A 17,142-nucleotide genomic window follows, 5' to 3' on the forward strand; every position below is an offset into this window, starting at 1 on the left:
CTCGGCCCCACAGAGAACAAAAGTGCCAGGTGCCAGCAGCCATACCATGGTCCTTGTGGAAACCATCCTGCTACGCTGCTACCCATCCTGCCACCCACACTGGCCATCCACAGCCCAACGTGGGGTCAAAGCCTCCCCCCAGCTCGTCTCCACCAGCCAGCCAGGCAGACCTGTCTGCAGCATCACCAGCTTCCAGAAGCATCTTCTCAGACTACTCTGCTGTTGCTGTTCCTGCCTAGCCTCTACACAATGTTTTAAACTCAGTGCAATAGGAAAGACTCCCACAGGGCTCCTCTTCTTCACTGCACTGAAGCTTGAAGTCATGCACCATCGTCTTTAGTGAGGGTGTGCAGAGGTGTTCCCTGCACTTGCTTTCTCACACAGCTCTTGGTGGCCATGCAACTGCTTTAGAGGAACTCTCTTGCCACTGGGCTGCATTACCCTGCACTGTGGTATGGTCACTTCTACAATTTGTGGGCCCAAACAAGAGTTATGGCAGACAGCCAACACTGCCCTGCTTAATGAAAGCAAAGCAGATCACATGCAGCAAGAGAGGTTTTCCTTTGCCTGTAACGTGGATTGCAAGGAGAAGGGTGTGTGTTTTGCCCTATAGGTTTAGGAAAGTTTGTTTGCTTGTAATAAGGTGGTTTTTAAGCTCTGCTCTGTAATTTCCTGTCAGATCATGAACTACTTCTAAAGGATCCATAAAAGTTTGCTGAGAGAAGCAAGCACAGGTATTCTTCACCACCATCTGCTCATGCAAATATCCCATCAGTATCTGCGTATCTACCATGAAGTCTACAAATGGCAAATATTAAAAATTTCCCATGTTGCATGACAGTGGGAAGATACTGTTGGGAAAGCCTACCAATGGATAAGCTTGGAAAAAGCCTGAATGGATCCTAGCTCTCACGTGCCACCAGCTGAGTCCCAAGATGACCACAGCAAGTCAGATGTTCCCCTCTGGTATCACTTGAATGACATAATGAAGAGGGAGAATCTAAGTTTTACACCTGACATACCCACTCAGTACATTCAGAGACTCACAAACTTTTTGCCACATAAGCCATTCACCAGAAAGATTTTGTAAGGCATGATAAATTCAAAAGGTAATTTTTTTTTTTTTTTTTAATGCTGGACAAATTCCATTTAAGCTAAGACTGTAATGAACATCATGGCAGGTGTGGTTATGCTGTGAGCAGAGAGCAAGAAGAGCAAGCAGCGCTCTATGTAGGCACTACTATTTGTGGTTAGTTGTACAGACAAGTTAATTGTGGTTCACTTCGGTCTATAAGCAGGTCTCGGGGGAAAGGCTGTCCCCGATGCGGTGCCAGCACCTCTCGCACTCCCGCAGAGGTCTCGGGAAGCAGTGCTGCGGGGATCACACAAACAAGAGGACGGCAAAAATCGCGCTTCATCCAGACACCGGACCGTAGAACTTTGGCCAAAGCGCCTTCCCCGACCGCCCCGGGCCCACGGGGAGCCGGCCGCAGGCCACCAGTGCCCCCGCCAGGCCGGGAAAGAGGGGCCGGGCCGCTGCCCTCCGCAGCAGCCGCCGGCGGGCCTCAGGCTGACCGGACGCCGGGGCTGCCCCACGTCCCACAGGGAACACGCGGCGCCCGGGGGCGGTGCGGGCCGGGCGGTGCCACCAGCTGTAGCGTCCCCCACGGCAGCGGCCATTAAAGCCAGCGTCACCTGCCAACCGCTGCCACGTCATTTCCGCCTCGCGCCCGCCGGGAGGCATCGCGGGGGGCGGGGCATCGCCGGAAGTGGGAGACACTGGGGGCGGGGCCACCGGGGCCCGGGGAAAGCGACGTCACAGGGTCAGGGGCGGGGCCAGCGGGGACAAGATGGCGCTGAACAGGAACCACTCGCAGGAGGGTGGTGTCGTCATCCCCAACGCCGAGAGGTACTGGGGGACGGTCATGGGGCAGCAGGCGGGCTGCCGCTCTCTTCCTCAGCCCCGGTCCCTGCAGCTGGGCCGGGGGACGATGGGGCCCCGCGGTGGGAGGCAGCCGGAGGCAGCCCAGCCCGGCCCGGCCTGGCCTAGCCTAGCCTCGCCTGGCCTGGCCTGGCCTGGGGGCTGAGGGATTAAAGTTCTCCCTGGCAGTGGGGGAGCGGGCTGGGCCAGGCGGCGGGGGGAGGCAGGCAGGCGGGCGGGCGGGCGACGGGGCCAGGCCTGCCTGGAGTTGGCGGAGCTGCCCCGTCTTCGCCGCTGAAGCTCGGCGGCCCATAGCGCTGCCCCAGCGGGCGGGCTTGGGTGAAGCAGGAACTGCCGTTGTCTGTAGAAGACAAGGATTTGGCTTTTTTTTTTATGTCATGCAGTTTGTTAGCGATGTCAGAGATGCAGAGACCACTGCAGGTAGGAGTGTTAATCGCTTGAATTCAAAGTAAGGAGAACCTGTCAGAGGCGAGGCTGGAGCAGAGCGTCTTTCTCCCTGAGGCCCAGCCCGTGGCCTGACGCCTGCCCTCACCCTGAGTGGGGACTGACAGACCAGCTTGATGGGCTTGGGCTTCAGATTGATTGTGTTCAGGTGCTTCTGACACCCTGGCCTTGGCTAGAGAATCCTAGAAACCAGATCATCGAGTTGATTTGAGGCTGGTAAACAGTAGGAAGAATCCACTCAAAAAAATGTTGAATTTGTTACTGACTGCTAATACATCAGTCAGGGAAGTCTTTTGACACGTAAAGCTTTTGCTGGTTGAAAGGAGATCTCTTTATCCTTGACCTCAAGCCATTCTTCGAGGTGCTGCTTAGTCACAGGTGGGTGCAGCACAGCTCCATGGGGTACACAGCCCTCCCGAGACAGCACTCGATGGGCATGCAGGTGCAAACCAGTTCAGCAGCCTAATTACACCCAGTGGTGGTGGCTGCATGTCATTTGCTTATGTGAGTAGTTGCAAAGGCGTAAACATGACAGTAATTACATAGACATTCTTCCCAATGAAGCAAACTGATGTGAAATGATGCTACAGGACATGGTGAAGAAGTGTTTGGTAAGATCCAAGCTGTCAAGGAGCTGGTTTTATTTAGCTTAAAAGAAATGTTTCCCCTTTCCATCTCAGAAATGGAAAGAGCTCTGCTGCCTTGTCAATCTGTCCTTCCCAGCCAGTGTGAGAGTCTGCATCTAGCTCAGCTATGAAGTAATGTCCCAGTAAAATTTCTTGGTCAGGATGGTTTTTTCCTCATTAAAGCTAGAATTTTTAATGTGTTCCTCCTTGGATAGCTGTGTTTTTCAGACACATCTATACTGTTATGTTTTTCACTTCCGTAAAGAGCACACAGCCTGAAACTACAGGGCTTTTGGTTGTTTTCCCATATGGTGGCCCTGTTGATTCCTCCCTTCCCCCGATAATTTTGCAATTTCCTGACTCGTTCTGACTTCTGCAGTATGGTGATCAGAATACATAAGGATTACTTTAGATCCGGCCTGTTCAGGCTTATGTTGGGTTAGGGTTTTACGTTTTCTTTTTCCATGCTCTTGAACCATGAAGCACTTCAGATTCTTTTGCCACTGTAATGTGCTGCAGTCTTGTCATCCCCAAGACTCTTCTGTTTATTCTACAAATTTTCTTACTAGGTGGTATGTTTAGGGTCTGCCCTGTAGGTTCAGTGACATGCATTCCTAAGTTGACTCATTTTTCCTGAAAATATATTTAATTTTTCAGGCACCTCCATACCTCTGACCCTGCAGTGTTCACAGTTCACATCTGAATTTGTGTAATTAGCAGACTTTGCTAATGTTCCCATAAATATCCAGTAATAATAACCTTACTGCTGACATTACCGGCTCCTCATTTTGTTCCTTAGAGTGGTTCTGTTTAGTACAAATATTTACTTAAATCATATGAAGCAGGTTCAACAGTGAGGCTATTAATGAAGCAGCTTCCCCAGTTTGCACAGTGGGTGTGGTGGCTGGTCCTGGATTTGAGCATGGACTTGGGGAGGGAGGCTTGCTCTGACGTGATACCTTGGCTGCAAGGCAGTGTTTTCAGACACTTCAAGCCTTTCTGTGCTTTGGGCTGAGGCTCTTCTCACGTGGAGAGAGGAATTCCTCAGCCTGATGGTTTTGGAAACAGAAAGAGAAACTGTCATTTAAAGCTTCCCTTTGTGGAGGAGGAGCAGGGGTTGTCACAGGTGGGAGGGTGAGTTCTTCCACTCTGCATAAATCCTCTCTTTCTGTTCAAAGGAAAAATGGCAGGGCCCACAACAGATCTGAGTCTTTTGGGATACTATTCAGGGTTTCTGGTGTGGTATCCCCCTCCCCGTCTGATGGAAGTGTGTGTCACAGCTGTTGTTGAGTGTCTCTCCAATTTGTTTGATTTCATCCTGTAGTGTTCTCAAACAGTGTAAAGATGTGGAGCTCTCCTTCAGTGATGTGACGGGCAAGCCTGAAGCCTTCAAAGGCACCAAGAAAGGGATGCTGTATCTCACCCCTTACCGGGTAAGTCTGATGCCAGCAGGGCTGCTTTTTTCTCAAGGGATGTAGGCTTTAGACCAGAAATCTAACTGGTGATGGAAGTTATGGAAGGAACCACTGAGAGTACTAGGTAGGAGAAAGGAAGGTGGAAATAGGATAGTTTGTGCCGGTGTCACAATCCCAAATCCCTTCAAAGGCACATGCAGTCCTGGAAATCACTGTCTACAGAGTATATTTCATATAATGTGTCAGGCAATATTACTTTCTTTGAAAACTGTCATAGGTCATCCTTAAAAAGCAGAACAATAAAACTCTGTAAATGTACATGTGTGGTTTATGTTGTATATTATTTTGCAACGTATGTGCTTTAAGCGAATGAGCCATGTGCCATCAAATCTGTACAGGGTCCCACAGTAGTAAAGCTGTGAAATAACACAATGCATACTGATAGTAGGAGATAAGTTATCCTCTTTTTGGATTCTTCTGCAACTAGAACACCATAACCACCATTTATATCTAATTCAAGTAATTCAGAGGCATTCCCTCCTGTCTTGCAGATGATATTTGTGTCGAAGGGCAAGGATCCTATGCTGTCTTTCATGATGCCATTTTATTTGGTGAAAGGATGCTCAATTGAGCAGCCGGTTTTCTCTGCCAATTACATCAAAGGACAGATTCAGGCTGAGGCAGGAGGTATGTGCCCGTGCTTTGTAGTTGGAACTCTTCCGAAATGTCACAGGTCCTTTTCTACTGAATATCAGATAGATGGCTTGTGTGCCCAGGAAAGACGGACAGAATAGCTGTGGCAGTATAGCTGGCATGTCCACACTAAGATAACTTGTGTCTTCTGAACTTTAAGGCACTGCTTCTGTGTTACTTTCTGCCCCCAGAGCTAGTAATGGACTTTCATAGGATGACTTGTTTTCATCCCATAACTTCTGTCTTGCTGTGTGTCATGTTTACTTGGTTTCCACGTGGGCTTGTTTTCTCCTGTCTTTGACCTGAAAGGGTGGGTAAGCAACCAAGCCACCAGTCATGGATATTGATAGAATTAGCAATCACTTTTGTTTTCTGGAGATCAGTAGCCACTTACCAGCTTGGGTATGTTTGTATACATGTAGGATGCTGCTCTATATTGTTAATTTAGCTTTGTTCCCAATTTGATGGTGAAACTGTGTATGACTTGCAGTCACAGGTCATGATCAAACATAGGGAACTGCAAAAGATAAATGGGGATTAAAAACAAAGCTTCTGATTCAAATTTCTTCCCTCTTCAGCCCTGAAATTAGTTTATGTGTATTTTGATGGCATCTGGAGAATTGAGGCTTTTGGTTTTTGTTTGTAACAATGTTTTAAAGTGACTCAGTCATCTGGGGATTATGGATCAGCCCACTTTCTCAGGCTGAAATCATACTAAGACAGTGGTTTTAAAGAGGTGAATCTCCAAGAGGATGACTTTATCCATAGTGGATTGGTCAGTTATAGTTCTATACTTTATTTCTACTTAGTCCCCGAGAGACTATCTCTACTTTTAATAACTTCATTGTTAGACAAGGAAGACAAATCTTATTTTATGAAATCTTTTCTTTAAATTGCATCTTTTTTCTAAAGCCACCAAAAAAACGAAGACACACCCTGCAAAAAAAAAAAAAACACACCAAAAAAGCCCCTACAAAACAAAGCGTTCTTACTTAGCTTGCACTATCATCTCCTACTTGATTATTTTCTGAAAAATTGCTATTATAGGTAAGCATTTATAATCTGTTTGAACTTCTCTGTGTCAAAGAGATTAAAAATGTTGCATTTGATTTAAATCCTAGCTTGAGTTGCAGATCCTGATCTGCAGTCCACGGAGTTCAGCAATAAAACTTCATCTGAGGGCTTTCAGTTAAAATCCTCAGTGAATTAAGTGTTCTTTCTTTACGCTGTGTTCATTGTTAGGTTCTAGTAAAGCTTTCAGGAAAGAACAAAACAACCTAGTATCTAGACTAGGCTGCTTCTGCACGACTGTAGTGGGGATCGTCTTTTAAAGGGTAAAGAAATTAATTCCTGATCTTCTTGAGGTATTATTTTGGAGGACATCTGATAGCAACACTATCAGTCTTGCCACTGGTAGTAGGATGCAAAATAGTTACGAAATAAAGAAGAAGAAAATTAATAGGAATATTAACTGTTTTGCTATCTTGACAGCTACTGAGGAGGTTAGTCTGTTTCAATTCTAATTTTCTCTTTCCTAGGTGGCTGGGAAGGGCAGGGGACATTTAAACTGACTTTCAACAGTGGAGGAGCCATAGAGTTTGGACAGCTGATGTTCAAAGCTGCCTCTAATGGTAAGGGATCCTCAGAGCCTGCAGTTCCCCTGTGGTTGGCTGAGCTAGTTAGAGAATAGTATTCTTGAACTTGGTGGGAAGAAGGGTACTTTTCCATAGTAATGTATCTTTTTCCCTTTCCAGTGGAACTTTTGTTTTCCCTTCCAGTCCCTTTTCTTTATTTCATCTTGGTGATTTGTGCAGCTAGAGTATTCTGGGGTTTGTGTTTCTGGGGTGGACCACCTTTTTCTACAGAACCTTATTCCTCCTGGATTAAAGTTGAAATATGTGACGGTGAAAAACTGATTCACTTACATATCCTCAGCTCAGTTCTGTAATAGTGAAGTACGATTGGGGAAGTTAATGTGCACATTTGCAGAGGGGGAAAAATAAATTTTAAAAAATGACATCTATTTAAAACTTATACATGGGGGATTTTTTTTTCTGATAAGAAAGTTTTCTTTTTAAAGAAATACGGATTTTAAAATACAACCTTTTTTCTCATAAGGAAGTTTGAAAAGAAGGAAAAACCATCCTACTGATACTTGCTTTAGAATGATCTTTTTTTCCAGCAGCAGGAGCTCTGTGATGGGAATGGTACCTAGTATCTAGTATTTTTGCAGCTGGTTTCCTTCAACACCCTGTGAACTTGCAGCAAGGAGACTACTGCTTTTCAAGTGCAGTACTATGCCTGGACTGTATAGTGGATTTAGATGAAGGGAAATGGTGCTGCATGAACAGGACTATTTTTCTTTTATTCTATGTATTTGGCTGTTACAAAAGGATGTCTGGCTTACTAAACATGTGCTCCTTAGCTTCCAGTGGCGTTCCTCTCCAGAACCCTGGCTATGGCTATACACCTGTTCCCGGAGGGTATGCACCCACCCCGCCTGCTCCTGGGGGTTATTCACCTGCGCCAGGAGGCTATGCTGCTCCTCCACCACCAAATGGACCATATCCTTATACACCACCTATGATGAATGCCTACGGACCTGCTCCACAGCCCATGGGATACCCATATGCCCAGACTCCAGGTCTGGAAATTGTGTAATGATGACTGGCAGGGTGTGTTAAGTGTTAGTTGTAAAGAAACCACAGTGGTGTGGCGAGGGTTACTGTGGTTTTGTCTCCATCAAGGACCCTTGTCCTTGCAAAAATTTCTTGTGTACTTTTCATCTCACCCATGTATCTGTGTAGTTGCAGCTGGATGGGAGGTGGAAATGTGGTTGTGCTGCTGCTTTGGAGACAATTGTTGCTTGTTGGCATGACAGGCATTACCAAAATGTCAAATCCCTACTGCCTGCATCCCTGCCAAGCCTGTAGAGCTTCCCTCACCACTCCTCTTGTCCAGAGCTAATGTGCTGCTGGCCCTGTGAGCTCTCTTCACCCCTTTGCCACAGTCCAAAGCATTGATCCAGTGTCATCTTTTTCAGGTATTTACCCACCACTTCCGAACTTGAACCCTGTGTATGTTCCACCTCCTCCCCCCTACTCTGGGCCATCTCCTACAGGGCCCTTGGCCCCCTCAGCTCCCCCAGCCTGGATGGGCCCAGGGGTGCCAGGTAAATGGGACTGGGGGGGCTGCCAGGGTCTGGGTGCAAAAGAGGGCTTGGAGACTTGGGCTGTGGGTGGTGCTGTGGGCACAGCGTGGGTTGGGGAACCTGTTGCTGCAGGAGCTCAAAGTTGTCTTGAGATAACAGAGCATGGGGGAAACTGCTCAGCTCTGCACTGTACAGCTTGTGGTCAGCTCTAGCCAGCTTGCAGCCTTCCTGAACTTGAATTCGAACCCAGCTTGCTACAGTTGCTGTTGACTCTTTGGACCTTTGTTGCCTCCTCGAAAGAGCTGTGGCTGGGGAGAAGGCTCTGGGGCTTGGGCCACTGCCTAAGGCATGTAAGATGGCTTCTTTTCTTTCCTTTTTAGGGGACAGTAAGGCCATGGAAGCGGCTTCCAGTGCATATTACAACCCTGCCAACCCACACAATGTGTACATGCCCATGGTGAGTACTGCGCTTGTGGTTTGTGTGTGCCTGCTCCCTCTTCTGCCACTAGCAGAGACTGGTTTACTTTCCTAGCCAAGTTCAGCATGCCTTCATATTGAACATGCAGACAAAGTATGCATTTTCCTGGGAATGGCATAGATGTTGGTTCCATGAAGAAGGCTTGTTAAATCTTCCATCAGGAAAGGAGAGCCTTAAGATTCATCCAGTAACAGCCATTTGGTACTTGTCTTTACTCTTAAAGGCATAACAATTTTGCGTGGGCACTGAGAACATGCAGAGTGCTCTGTTTCTGTTGGGCCTGAAAGTGGTGAGAGGTAAAGAACAGCAGGTTGCTTAAGGATGAGAGTGTGTGGTTTTCTTTCATTTTTTTTTCTGAGCTGCATGGAGATGGGGATGTCTCTTGCTGTTCAGTCAGTGGTAGCTGGTAGGTAGGCTGTAGCCCACATCTGGTACATGACAGCCTCATGGTTTTGTGGTGGGACATGGAGACCGATGGAGCAGCAAAGCTGGCCCTCAAGCCAGAGGCTTGCTGTCTGCTGGGTCAGAGCTATGAACATCAACAGAGACAAAGTCCTGGAAGTGAAGGGAAAACGATGATTAAAACAGATTAAATGGTCTGTTTGTAGTAGACTGTTTGCTACCTGGTTTTGAAAGGACCTTCACTAGAAGAGTTATAGGAGGCAGCATATATATCCTGGAGTATAACTAATACTAGAGAGGAATGGTGTGATGAAATAACAGCTTAAAACACAGCACCTGGCTCTGTCTGTAGCTCACTAAAGAGCAGTCAGTTCTTGTAAGCCAAGCCTGGGAACGCCTGGGAAGAGCTTGCCAAAACAAGCCGGGTTGTTGATTCTACCATATCTCCTTCCAGGATCAGCCACCTCCTTATACACCTCCTGAGGATAAGAAGAACAACTAACAGAAAGAAATTGCAACCAGCCTCCCACACTCTCTCTCCCTGAAGACAATTTGGCTGTTACTACCCCTTGGGTTAGCATATCTCTAGGTCTTTTTGTATATATACAGTATATGTAGTGGTGGGCAGCTGAGCACCTGCCCTCCCTGAACGTTAAGTCAGTGGCAATACAAGGCAGAACAACAGCACTTTCCTGCTTACTTGCTTTATCTCATGGGGTCAAAGCACTAACCTTTTGCTCTGCCATTGGCTTGAGGAGAGAGATAGACTTCTTATTAAGCCATCAGTATACCACATGACTAATCTAGGACTAAAATATGAAGGCTCTGGGATCTTCGAGCAAAACTACTTGGAATACCAAACTTTTGACTTCTAAATTGCCATCCAAGAGGAAAGGTACAGAGAGCCATGAGGTTCCTTGCACAGACCCTTGGGTGCCCCAGAAAGGTGTGATGTTTCCTGAAATTCTGGCACAGTTCGGTGTGAGATGGGATTCTGGAAATCCTGTATCATGTTGGAAGTGTGTGTTTCATGTCCTGGACTAACAGTCATGGGGTGATGAAATATATCTTCAGAAACACTGAAGAGTTTGGCTATGCAAGAGGGAAGGGAATGGGCCCAAATCAGCCTGCCTTTGTAGGCAATGAATAGAAAAGCAAACAAAGGTGTGCTGCAGGACAGTGAGCTGGCATGGTGTGCAAATCAGTCTTCCTTTCCTAGAAGCAGGTCCTATTTCTGTGCAATGATCCAGCGTCAGGCAGCTGTTCAAGCATAATGGAGTCAAGTACTGCAGCTGCTTGCCTTGGAGCAAAATATGTTACGTTACGAAGATGACCTGGCACTAGCTTTGTCAGGAGACAGGTCCTGCAGCCCTGGCTCGCTGTGCTGAGCAAGCATGCGCTGTGTGCTCGCTCCACAGGGCAAAACTGGCCTTTGTCTCTTCCTTCAGCTGCTGCAGCCGGGGCGCATGTGTCCACATCTGAGCAGTGTGTGCAGGTGTGTGCTGTAATACCAGCGCTGGGTTGCTCAGGGGTGCAGTGTCCTCTCTCAGCTGGGAACCACTGTCTGATGCGGATGTTATTAATGCTCCGCTCTCTTGCAGACTCTGGCTGCTCAGTCACAGCCTTTCCTTCTTCCTTAGGACAAAGTATCATTAAGCCTGCTCTGAGAGAGGCTCTCCAGTCTGGTGGAGATGTTTGTGATCCTGTACTTATGGGGTGATCGTACTTCTTCCTACAGCCTTTCTACCTTCACAGTGAAGGGGAAGGGCTGTCTTCCTTTTTACTTCCCTTTGTGCCAGGATGCTTTGTAAGTCAGGCTTGCACAAGCTGCAGGTGTGAATTCCTAAAGCAGCCCTGCATGGGAGGGTAGTAAATTTCCTTATCTAGAAACACCTTTTAAGTCTGAGTTAGAGATACTCTAGTAACTCTGTATTTAAAGAGAAAATCAACCATGAATGTTTGTAACTTTTTGAATTGCACTTTAATACAGGAGTGTTGATACCTTTAGCTGCCTGTTCACTGTTGTGTGTCTGTTGTGTTGACCTTCATTCTTGCCACTGCTGGTGGTCTCTTGGGTCGGCTGTGGACCAGTCCTCTCTTCCTGGCACATGGCTAATCTGGATTTGGAATCAAGTAACTGGGGGGAAGAGGTGAGACTCATCCCCTTGCCTCTGCTCTCACCCAGATACCCAGAACAGGCACACATTCATGTCCTCAGGGCGTGCACAACACTGCATTTAGCAGGGGCTGTATTTGTAGCACCTCCTGTGTACATTCACTGCCAGGGGGAAGGCTTGTTTTCAAGAGGCGCTCCTCACTAGCCCCTTTTTTCCAGTGAGGGAAAAATACATACATGGTAAAGGAAAATGGCGCTTAACTGTGGACTCCAAAATCTCTTTCCCCTTGTGCCAAGGAAAAGCTGTTGCCCTGCTGAACATGATGCAACTGCTGGAAAGCAGTGTCCTACTCATCAGTCCAGTCTGACAGGAAACCAGTTCTGTTTCTTAGCACAGTTGTTCCTGTTTTGAGGTAGTGACCTTGTAATCATACATTAACCAAGCAGCTATAGCTAGCGACATATAATAAACATGAAACAGAGAGACTGTGACTACTTCCCCTTTATTTCAATTAGTTTGTCTCAGTCATTTCCCAGGAACAAAGCCAGCTCCTGTATACAGACATGAAGTGCACTCATCCTTCATTAGCACTGCAAGCATCATATTCAGTATCTTGCTGCTGCAATTTGAGAATGTTTCTGGAAGTGGCCAGAATCAGCCATTTGGTCATGCAGGAACTAGAGTGGACGGATGGTCAGGAACCCTCCAGCATCTGAATAGAAAGGGGAAACTTTCTTGTCTAATCTAAAATTTGTTTCTCCAGTCTGGGACGTAACGTTGTGTCTGGCTCTCTCCCTGGGCAGTCTTAAGAGGCAGTCTTCATGAGTGCTGCACCCCTTTCCAGGATAGCTGGGGTAGGCCATACCTCACCTGAAACTCCTCCATAGGATGTGTGCTGTACAAAGGTGAAGCGGTTGAGGGCTTTAGTCTGTCCCACCACTCGCTTCCAGTTTAGTAGTGCAGGCTCCTTCTCAGGGTGGACCTGTGTGTGTAGCTGCCCTTGGGAGAAGGAGGAGCCTTTCCCTGAGAAACCCTGAGTGCTCAGCCTGCTGGAGGAGGGCCTGAGCCCCCTTTTAGCTGGAATTTCCTGCTAGAGTAAGACCAGGATCCAACTTGCAGCTCAGAGGTACATGTGACCAGCTCCCAACTCAGAAAATTACCTCACCTGAGTATCGGCATCTTCCCAACACCACTCGTGCACAGTGTGCTATGGTTCTGCAGGTTTTGGTGCTCTGCCACAGCAAGGCTGCCGGGGTTGAGCATGACCAGTGGAGGTTTTCGCTCTTGTAAACTGATACCAGAGTGGCTTTAACACAATGCTAGTGTGGATGCTAGGCTGCTGTAGTGCTGGCCTCCAGGATGCTGGCAGCAGGATCAGGCCTGCAAGCAAAGCCTCTGCACAGGACCATCATGCCTCCAAGAGTTTTTGGTCCCAGGGAGGGTACAGGGGGAGGGTGCAGCCCTATTGACAGCCCCTTATGCTAAGCCAAGCTAATTGTAGTGAAGGAAAGAAGATGACCAGGTCTGATGCTTGCAGCCAACACCATCGCACATTGCGGGGTGGGGTGGGGGGTGTTACTACCCTGGAAGATATTAAAGCACGCAGAGCCTTTCTACAGGTATAGCTTTAAGAGCCCCTGCAGCAGTCAGTGGTACCCAGCTCAAAGCAGTGAAGTTCTCGGGTGTCAGAGCTGACAGGCTCCATGCTGGACTCTGCTTGTATGGTGTCTTCCACAGGAAATCACAGAGGAATTATGCTCTACACACTCTTAGGAGGTGGGTAACAAGAATTCCTGCTTTACAGAGATGGAGCAGACATGATCAGGCTGGTACCAGGGACATGGTCCCTCCTGCAGCACTGCTGGGCATGTCAGCGAAAGGCACTTGTGCAGCAAAGAGCCATGTGCCCCAGGGTCTCGCAGTTCACCCTGGCACTGACCTGCACCCCCCATCCACTGAGCCTCATCACAGGAGGACCGAGGGGAAGCCCTCGCCGGGGGCTTGCTGTCTGACAACATGCCAGGGCTGCCCCGGGAGTGCCGTGGGATAGAGATACCACATCACTACCCCTGAGGGGTCAATAATGACCGAGAAGTTGTCTCCCGTCTTTAAGCCACTGATGATTTTCCCGCTGAACACATCTTGTACCTGAAAGAGAGAGATGGTGGCTACCAGGATTTCTACAGACCTTTCATTCTGAGGTCCAGCTGTGGTCACTGCCATGGCATGGCAGGACAGGGCACAGCAGCAGGCAACAGGAGCGTGACCCAATGGATGGGCTGCCCCTTCATCCTGGAGGCAGGGAGGGGGAGTCCTTCCCCCCCTCAGAATGCACAGGGATCAAAGGAGGGAGCTGGAAAAAGGAGGATCCAAGTGCCATGCGGCTGCCCGGCTATGTAGCACACCGGTGGGGCTCACCTCATACACAGCATCTTCAGGGAAGTGGAGCTTGGCCAGGCTGGTGGTGTAGGGGAAGGGCATATCTGTCCTCCGGCTGAAGAAGACGAGGGCACTGGCACCCTTGGACAGCGGGCGCAGGAACACCTCAATGTGGGATTTCTCCTAGGGGTGGGGGTGTGAGACAGAGCTGCTGGGACCAGCACTGGTCCATAACTTCTGATCTTGCCCTGCAGGGCTGCTGTGCCAGCAGGTCCCCAGCTCCCACAGCTCTCCTGCTCATGTTCCTCTGCTTCACCTCCCTCTCCCTCCCTATTGTGACACCCCATGCTGCTCCTGTCTGCTCTCCCAAATGTGTCCACCTTCCCCCTAACCTTGACAATCCTGCGCCCCTGGATTCCCAGGGGGTCTTGGTTGATCTGGATCATTAGGCGGTTCTGCAGGATCTCCTTGGCGCTCGGGGAGATGGTGCGGAGATCTGTGGACATGAGGAGCGGAGCTGCCATCACTGTCCACAATGCCATTTGGGAGCGTGACTGCTCATAGCTAAGGCCAAAGTTTCCAATGATGAGCTGGAGGAGAGAGGGTGAGAAGAGAGGAGAGGCAGAAAAGATTTAAAACTTGTCTGCTTGTCACCCCTGGTGATGCTGCAGCCTGCTGGGAGGGAGCACCCATGGGAAACCTCACAGGCACTTTTGCTTCCCCTGGAGCAGCCTACCACCATCAGGAGATTCCACCCCTGCTAAGTGCTGAGCCATCAGCACACGTTCAAATGCGTTCACTAACATCCTTATAATAACCACTATCCCCCCCCCCCTCAGCCTGTGCAGGGAGGACGAGGACACCAGGACAACAGGGTACACAGTACGAGTGGTGAAGGGTTCATTTCAACTACAGGCTTTTCCCACAGCTTAGGCAAGGGCAGCACAAGCTTTGCCTCTTTGCAGCAACAGGCCTCCTGCTCCTGGTGCCCTTCCTTTGCCCTGCCCCTAGAAGGGGATCCCTGGAGATCCTCCATTCCCATCCAGGGTCAGTGCACCCACCACCGAGCCTCACCATGTCTGGGTCATTCCAGTGACCAGGGCCAGCTGCTGGCTGCAGCACATCCTGGTTTGCAGAGAACCAGTCCAAGATGGAAAGTACACTGTCCCAGGAGTCCTGGATGTCATCATAGTTACGCCACAGGTTGCAGACCTCTGCTAGGATGGTGTAGTTCACCTGGAGAGGAGCACAGGGTCAGGCAGGAAGGAGAAAGGAGTGGGTCTGCAAGGTAGGGGAGAAGAGGCATCCAGACTTGTTGAGAGCTGAAGCATCCAGAAAGTGTGCACAAGGCAGAGGGATTAGGAGAAGGGCAATGTCATATAATGAAGGAGGACAGTCATATCCTAGTATGATAGGATGTCTAACAAAACAACCACAGAGGCCGTGGGGAGATTATCAGCTGCAAGAATGAGGGCAGCTCAGGACTGACAAAATGTGGAAGAGAAATAAATGCAATCAATTCTCAAGAGACGTTACTAGAAGGATCCATTTGAGAAGAACAGAACGTCAGGATCAACCCCACACCAGCTGAGTGGTGTGGAGCGGGCATGCCCCAGGGCCTCTTCCCCCCAGACTCCCGTCACCTAGCCATGTGGGGAACCCCAAGTGTCCCCAGATGCCTGGCAGGAAGACCACATCCCCTCTGGGGACCTGCAGCCCAATCCTACCAGGGGCAGAGCAATAAGCAGGGTGTAGGACCTGGATCCTGCAGCTTCAACCAAAGCCCCCAAGGGCACAGGAGACAAGGGAAACAGCCGCTGGATGGGACAACCCTCACCTTGGGGGGGAGCCCCCCCTGATATGCTGGCCAGCTGCAGGAGTAGACGATGGGACGGCCTGTGGCGTTCAAGGCCCTTGCCATTTCTGGGTAGCCTTAGGGAGAGAAGATAACAGCTGGTGAAGGGAGCAGCCTGCATCTCATCCCACCCAGCCAGGGGAACCCCCGGCCAGCATGGCCTCCTGCCTTACACCAGCTCTAGGGCATCCGAACTCCACCCTCTTTGCTCAAGAGCTGCAACAGGAGATACGAGGGAAGAACTGGCTAGCCAAGTGCTTCTGCGGACAGCCAGCTGCCCTGACCAAAGCAGAGAGGGGAGAAATGCCAGCCAGCCAGGGAGCCCTTACCCTCCGCCTGCTCCTCTCCTGACGAGTAGCACCCATCCAGCTTCAGCATGTCCACACCCCACTCCGCAAAGGTCTGGGCATCCTGCTCCACACGGTCCAGTGTGGTGCCTGGGTAGCCCCCGCAGGTGAGGGTGCCCAGGTCACCGTAAATGCCCAGCTTCAGCCCCCGGGCATGGACCTGTGAGGAGAGGAGAGGAGAGCTGCGAAGAGGGGACGAGGTGGATCCCAGGTGTCTCCATCCATAAACACACGATGGTGTGGGGACACAGAGATCCCCACCATCCCCAGCAGGCACTCACATAGTCAGCCAGAGCCTTAATCCCCCTGGGGAACCTCTCAGGGTCTGCAACCAGCCGCCCCGCCGCGTCCCGCTGCTTGGCGGACCAGCAGTCGTCAATGTTGATGTACGTGTAGCCCAGCTCCTTCCAGCCGTCCTCCGCCAGGCGGTCTGCCATCTCGAAGAAGAGCATCTCACTGCAGGTCGGGGGGGGGGGGGGGGGGGGGGGGACGACGACGACACGGGCATGTGGCAGGCTGCGACCCCGAGACCTCCGCGCCTCACCAGCTCAGGGAGCCGCTGGGACTCTGGGGCCAACCGGGGGCTCTGGAGGGGTCGGTCACCACAGGAAGGTCCCCAGAGCTCCCGCATAACCCCCATCCGCGTTCCATTTGCCTCACCGAGGGGAAGCGCCTCCCCGACACCCCACAGAGCCCAGGCGCATCTCTCGGCCCCGGGGGCTCTGCAGCCCCGGCCCGACCCCCCCTTCCCCCCACCTCGCCCCCGACCCCCCCTTCCCCCCACCTCGCCCCCGCCACCGTGCCGCGGCAGGGCCCGCCCAGGGGCGCAGACGGGCCAGCACCGCCCCGGGCCCACGTCCGACCCACCGCCCTGCCCTGCCCTGCCCACCCCCCGAGGCAGTCCCGGGCAGCAGCGCGGCGTTTCCCAGCAGGTTCTCTCGGGCAGGGGACACACGGGACAAGCCCTCGTCGCTGCGAGGGGACACGCCACAGGGAGCCCGGGAGACTGTCCCCCCTCCCCGCTGACCTGATGCAGTGGCGCGGGTCTGTCCGGCAGTCCACGTTGCAGCGGAACCTCTCCCAGGCCAGCCAGCCCATGGGGGGCGTCAGCGCCAGCCCGTTCTCCAGGGCCACGGAGGCCAGCGGCAGGGCCAGGGCCAGGGCCAGCCCGCTCAGCATCGGCACCCCCATGGCCGCCGCCGGGACACAGAGCACAGAGCACAGCGCACCTCCCCCCGGCCGCCGGCCGCCGCCCTCCTCCCCCCGGCCCGGCCCGGCCCCGTCACATGATGG

The 17,142-nt window shown here is 50.9% G+C and overlaps 2 protein-coding genes across 2 annotated transcripts; one reads left to right on the forward strand and one right to left on the reverse strand.

Moving 5' to 3' along the window:
* Positions 1 to 1,823: 1,823 nt before the first annotated feature.
* On the forward strand, positions 1,824 to 11,158 carry WBP2NL (WBP2 N-terminal like). The gene is made up of 8 exons (XM_040595262.1): positions 1,824 to 1,909; positions 4,337 to 4,445; positions 4,979 to 5,114; positions 6,659 to 6,751; positions 7,546 to 7,764; positions 8,164 to 8,292; positions 8,652 to 8,728; positions 9,606 to 11,158. The coding sequence occupies exons 1-8, from the start codon at positions 1,851 to 1,853 to the stop codon at positions 9,651 to 9,653; spliced, it is 870 nt and encodes a 289-aa protein (XP_040451196.1). The 5' UTR covers positions 1,824 to 1,850; the 3' UTR covers positions 9,654 to 11,158.
* A 593-nt stretch (positions 11,159 to 11,751) lies between these two features.
* Positions 11,752 to 17,090, reverse strand: NAGA (alpha-N-acetylgalactosaminidase). The gene is made up of 8 exons (XM_040595261.1): positions 16,877 to 17,090; positions 16,131 to 16,305; positions 15,832 to 16,009; positions 15,485 to 15,579; positions 14,722 to 14,883; positions 14,040 to 14,237; positions 13,687 to 13,830; positions 11,752 to 13,416 (listed from the first exon to the last, which is right to left on the reverse strand). Exons 1-8 carry the CDS (start codon positions 17,038 to 17,040, stop codon positions 13,234 to 13,236), a joined length of 1,299 nt encoding a protein of 432 aa, XP_040451195.1. The 5' UTR covers positions 17,041 to 17,090; the 3' UTR covers positions 11,752 to 13,233.
* Positions 17,091 to 17,142: the final 52 nt, after the last annotated feature.

The sequence above is a fragment of the Falco naumanni genome, chromosome 5 (assembly GCF_017639655.2).
Source record: "Falco naumanni isolate bFalNau1 chromosome 5, bFalNau1.pat, whole genome shotgun sequence".
NCBI classification, from domain to species: domain Eukaryota; kingdom Metazoa; phylum Chordata; class Aves; order Falconiformes; family Falconidae; genus Falco; species Falco naumanni.

Coding starts and splice junctions, on each gene's coding strand:
- WBP2NL (XM_040595262.1), top strand. CDS start 1,851: ATGGCGCTGAACAGGAACCACTCGCAGGAGGGTGGTGTCGTCATCCCC. Junction 4,446..4,978: donor TGTATCTCACCCCTTACCGG/GTAAGTCTGATG, acceptor CCTGTCTTGCAG/ATGATATTTGTGTCGAAGGG. Junction 8,293..8,651: donor GATGGGCCCAGGGGTGCCAG/GTAAATGGGACT, acceptor TTTCCTTTTTAG/GGGACAGTAAGGCCATGGAA.
- NAGA (XM_040595261.1), bottom strand. CDS start 17,040: ATGGGGGTGCCGATGCTGAGCGGGCTGGCCCTGGCCCTGGCCCTGCCG. Junction 16,010..16,130: donor TTAAGGCTCTGGCTGACTAT/GTGAGTGCCTGC, acceptor CTCTCCTCACAG/GTCCATGCCCGGGGGCTGAA. Junction 13,417..13,686: donor CTGAAGATGCTGTGTATGAG/GTGAGCCCCACC, acceptor TCTCTCTTTCAG/GTACAAGATGTGTTCAGCGG.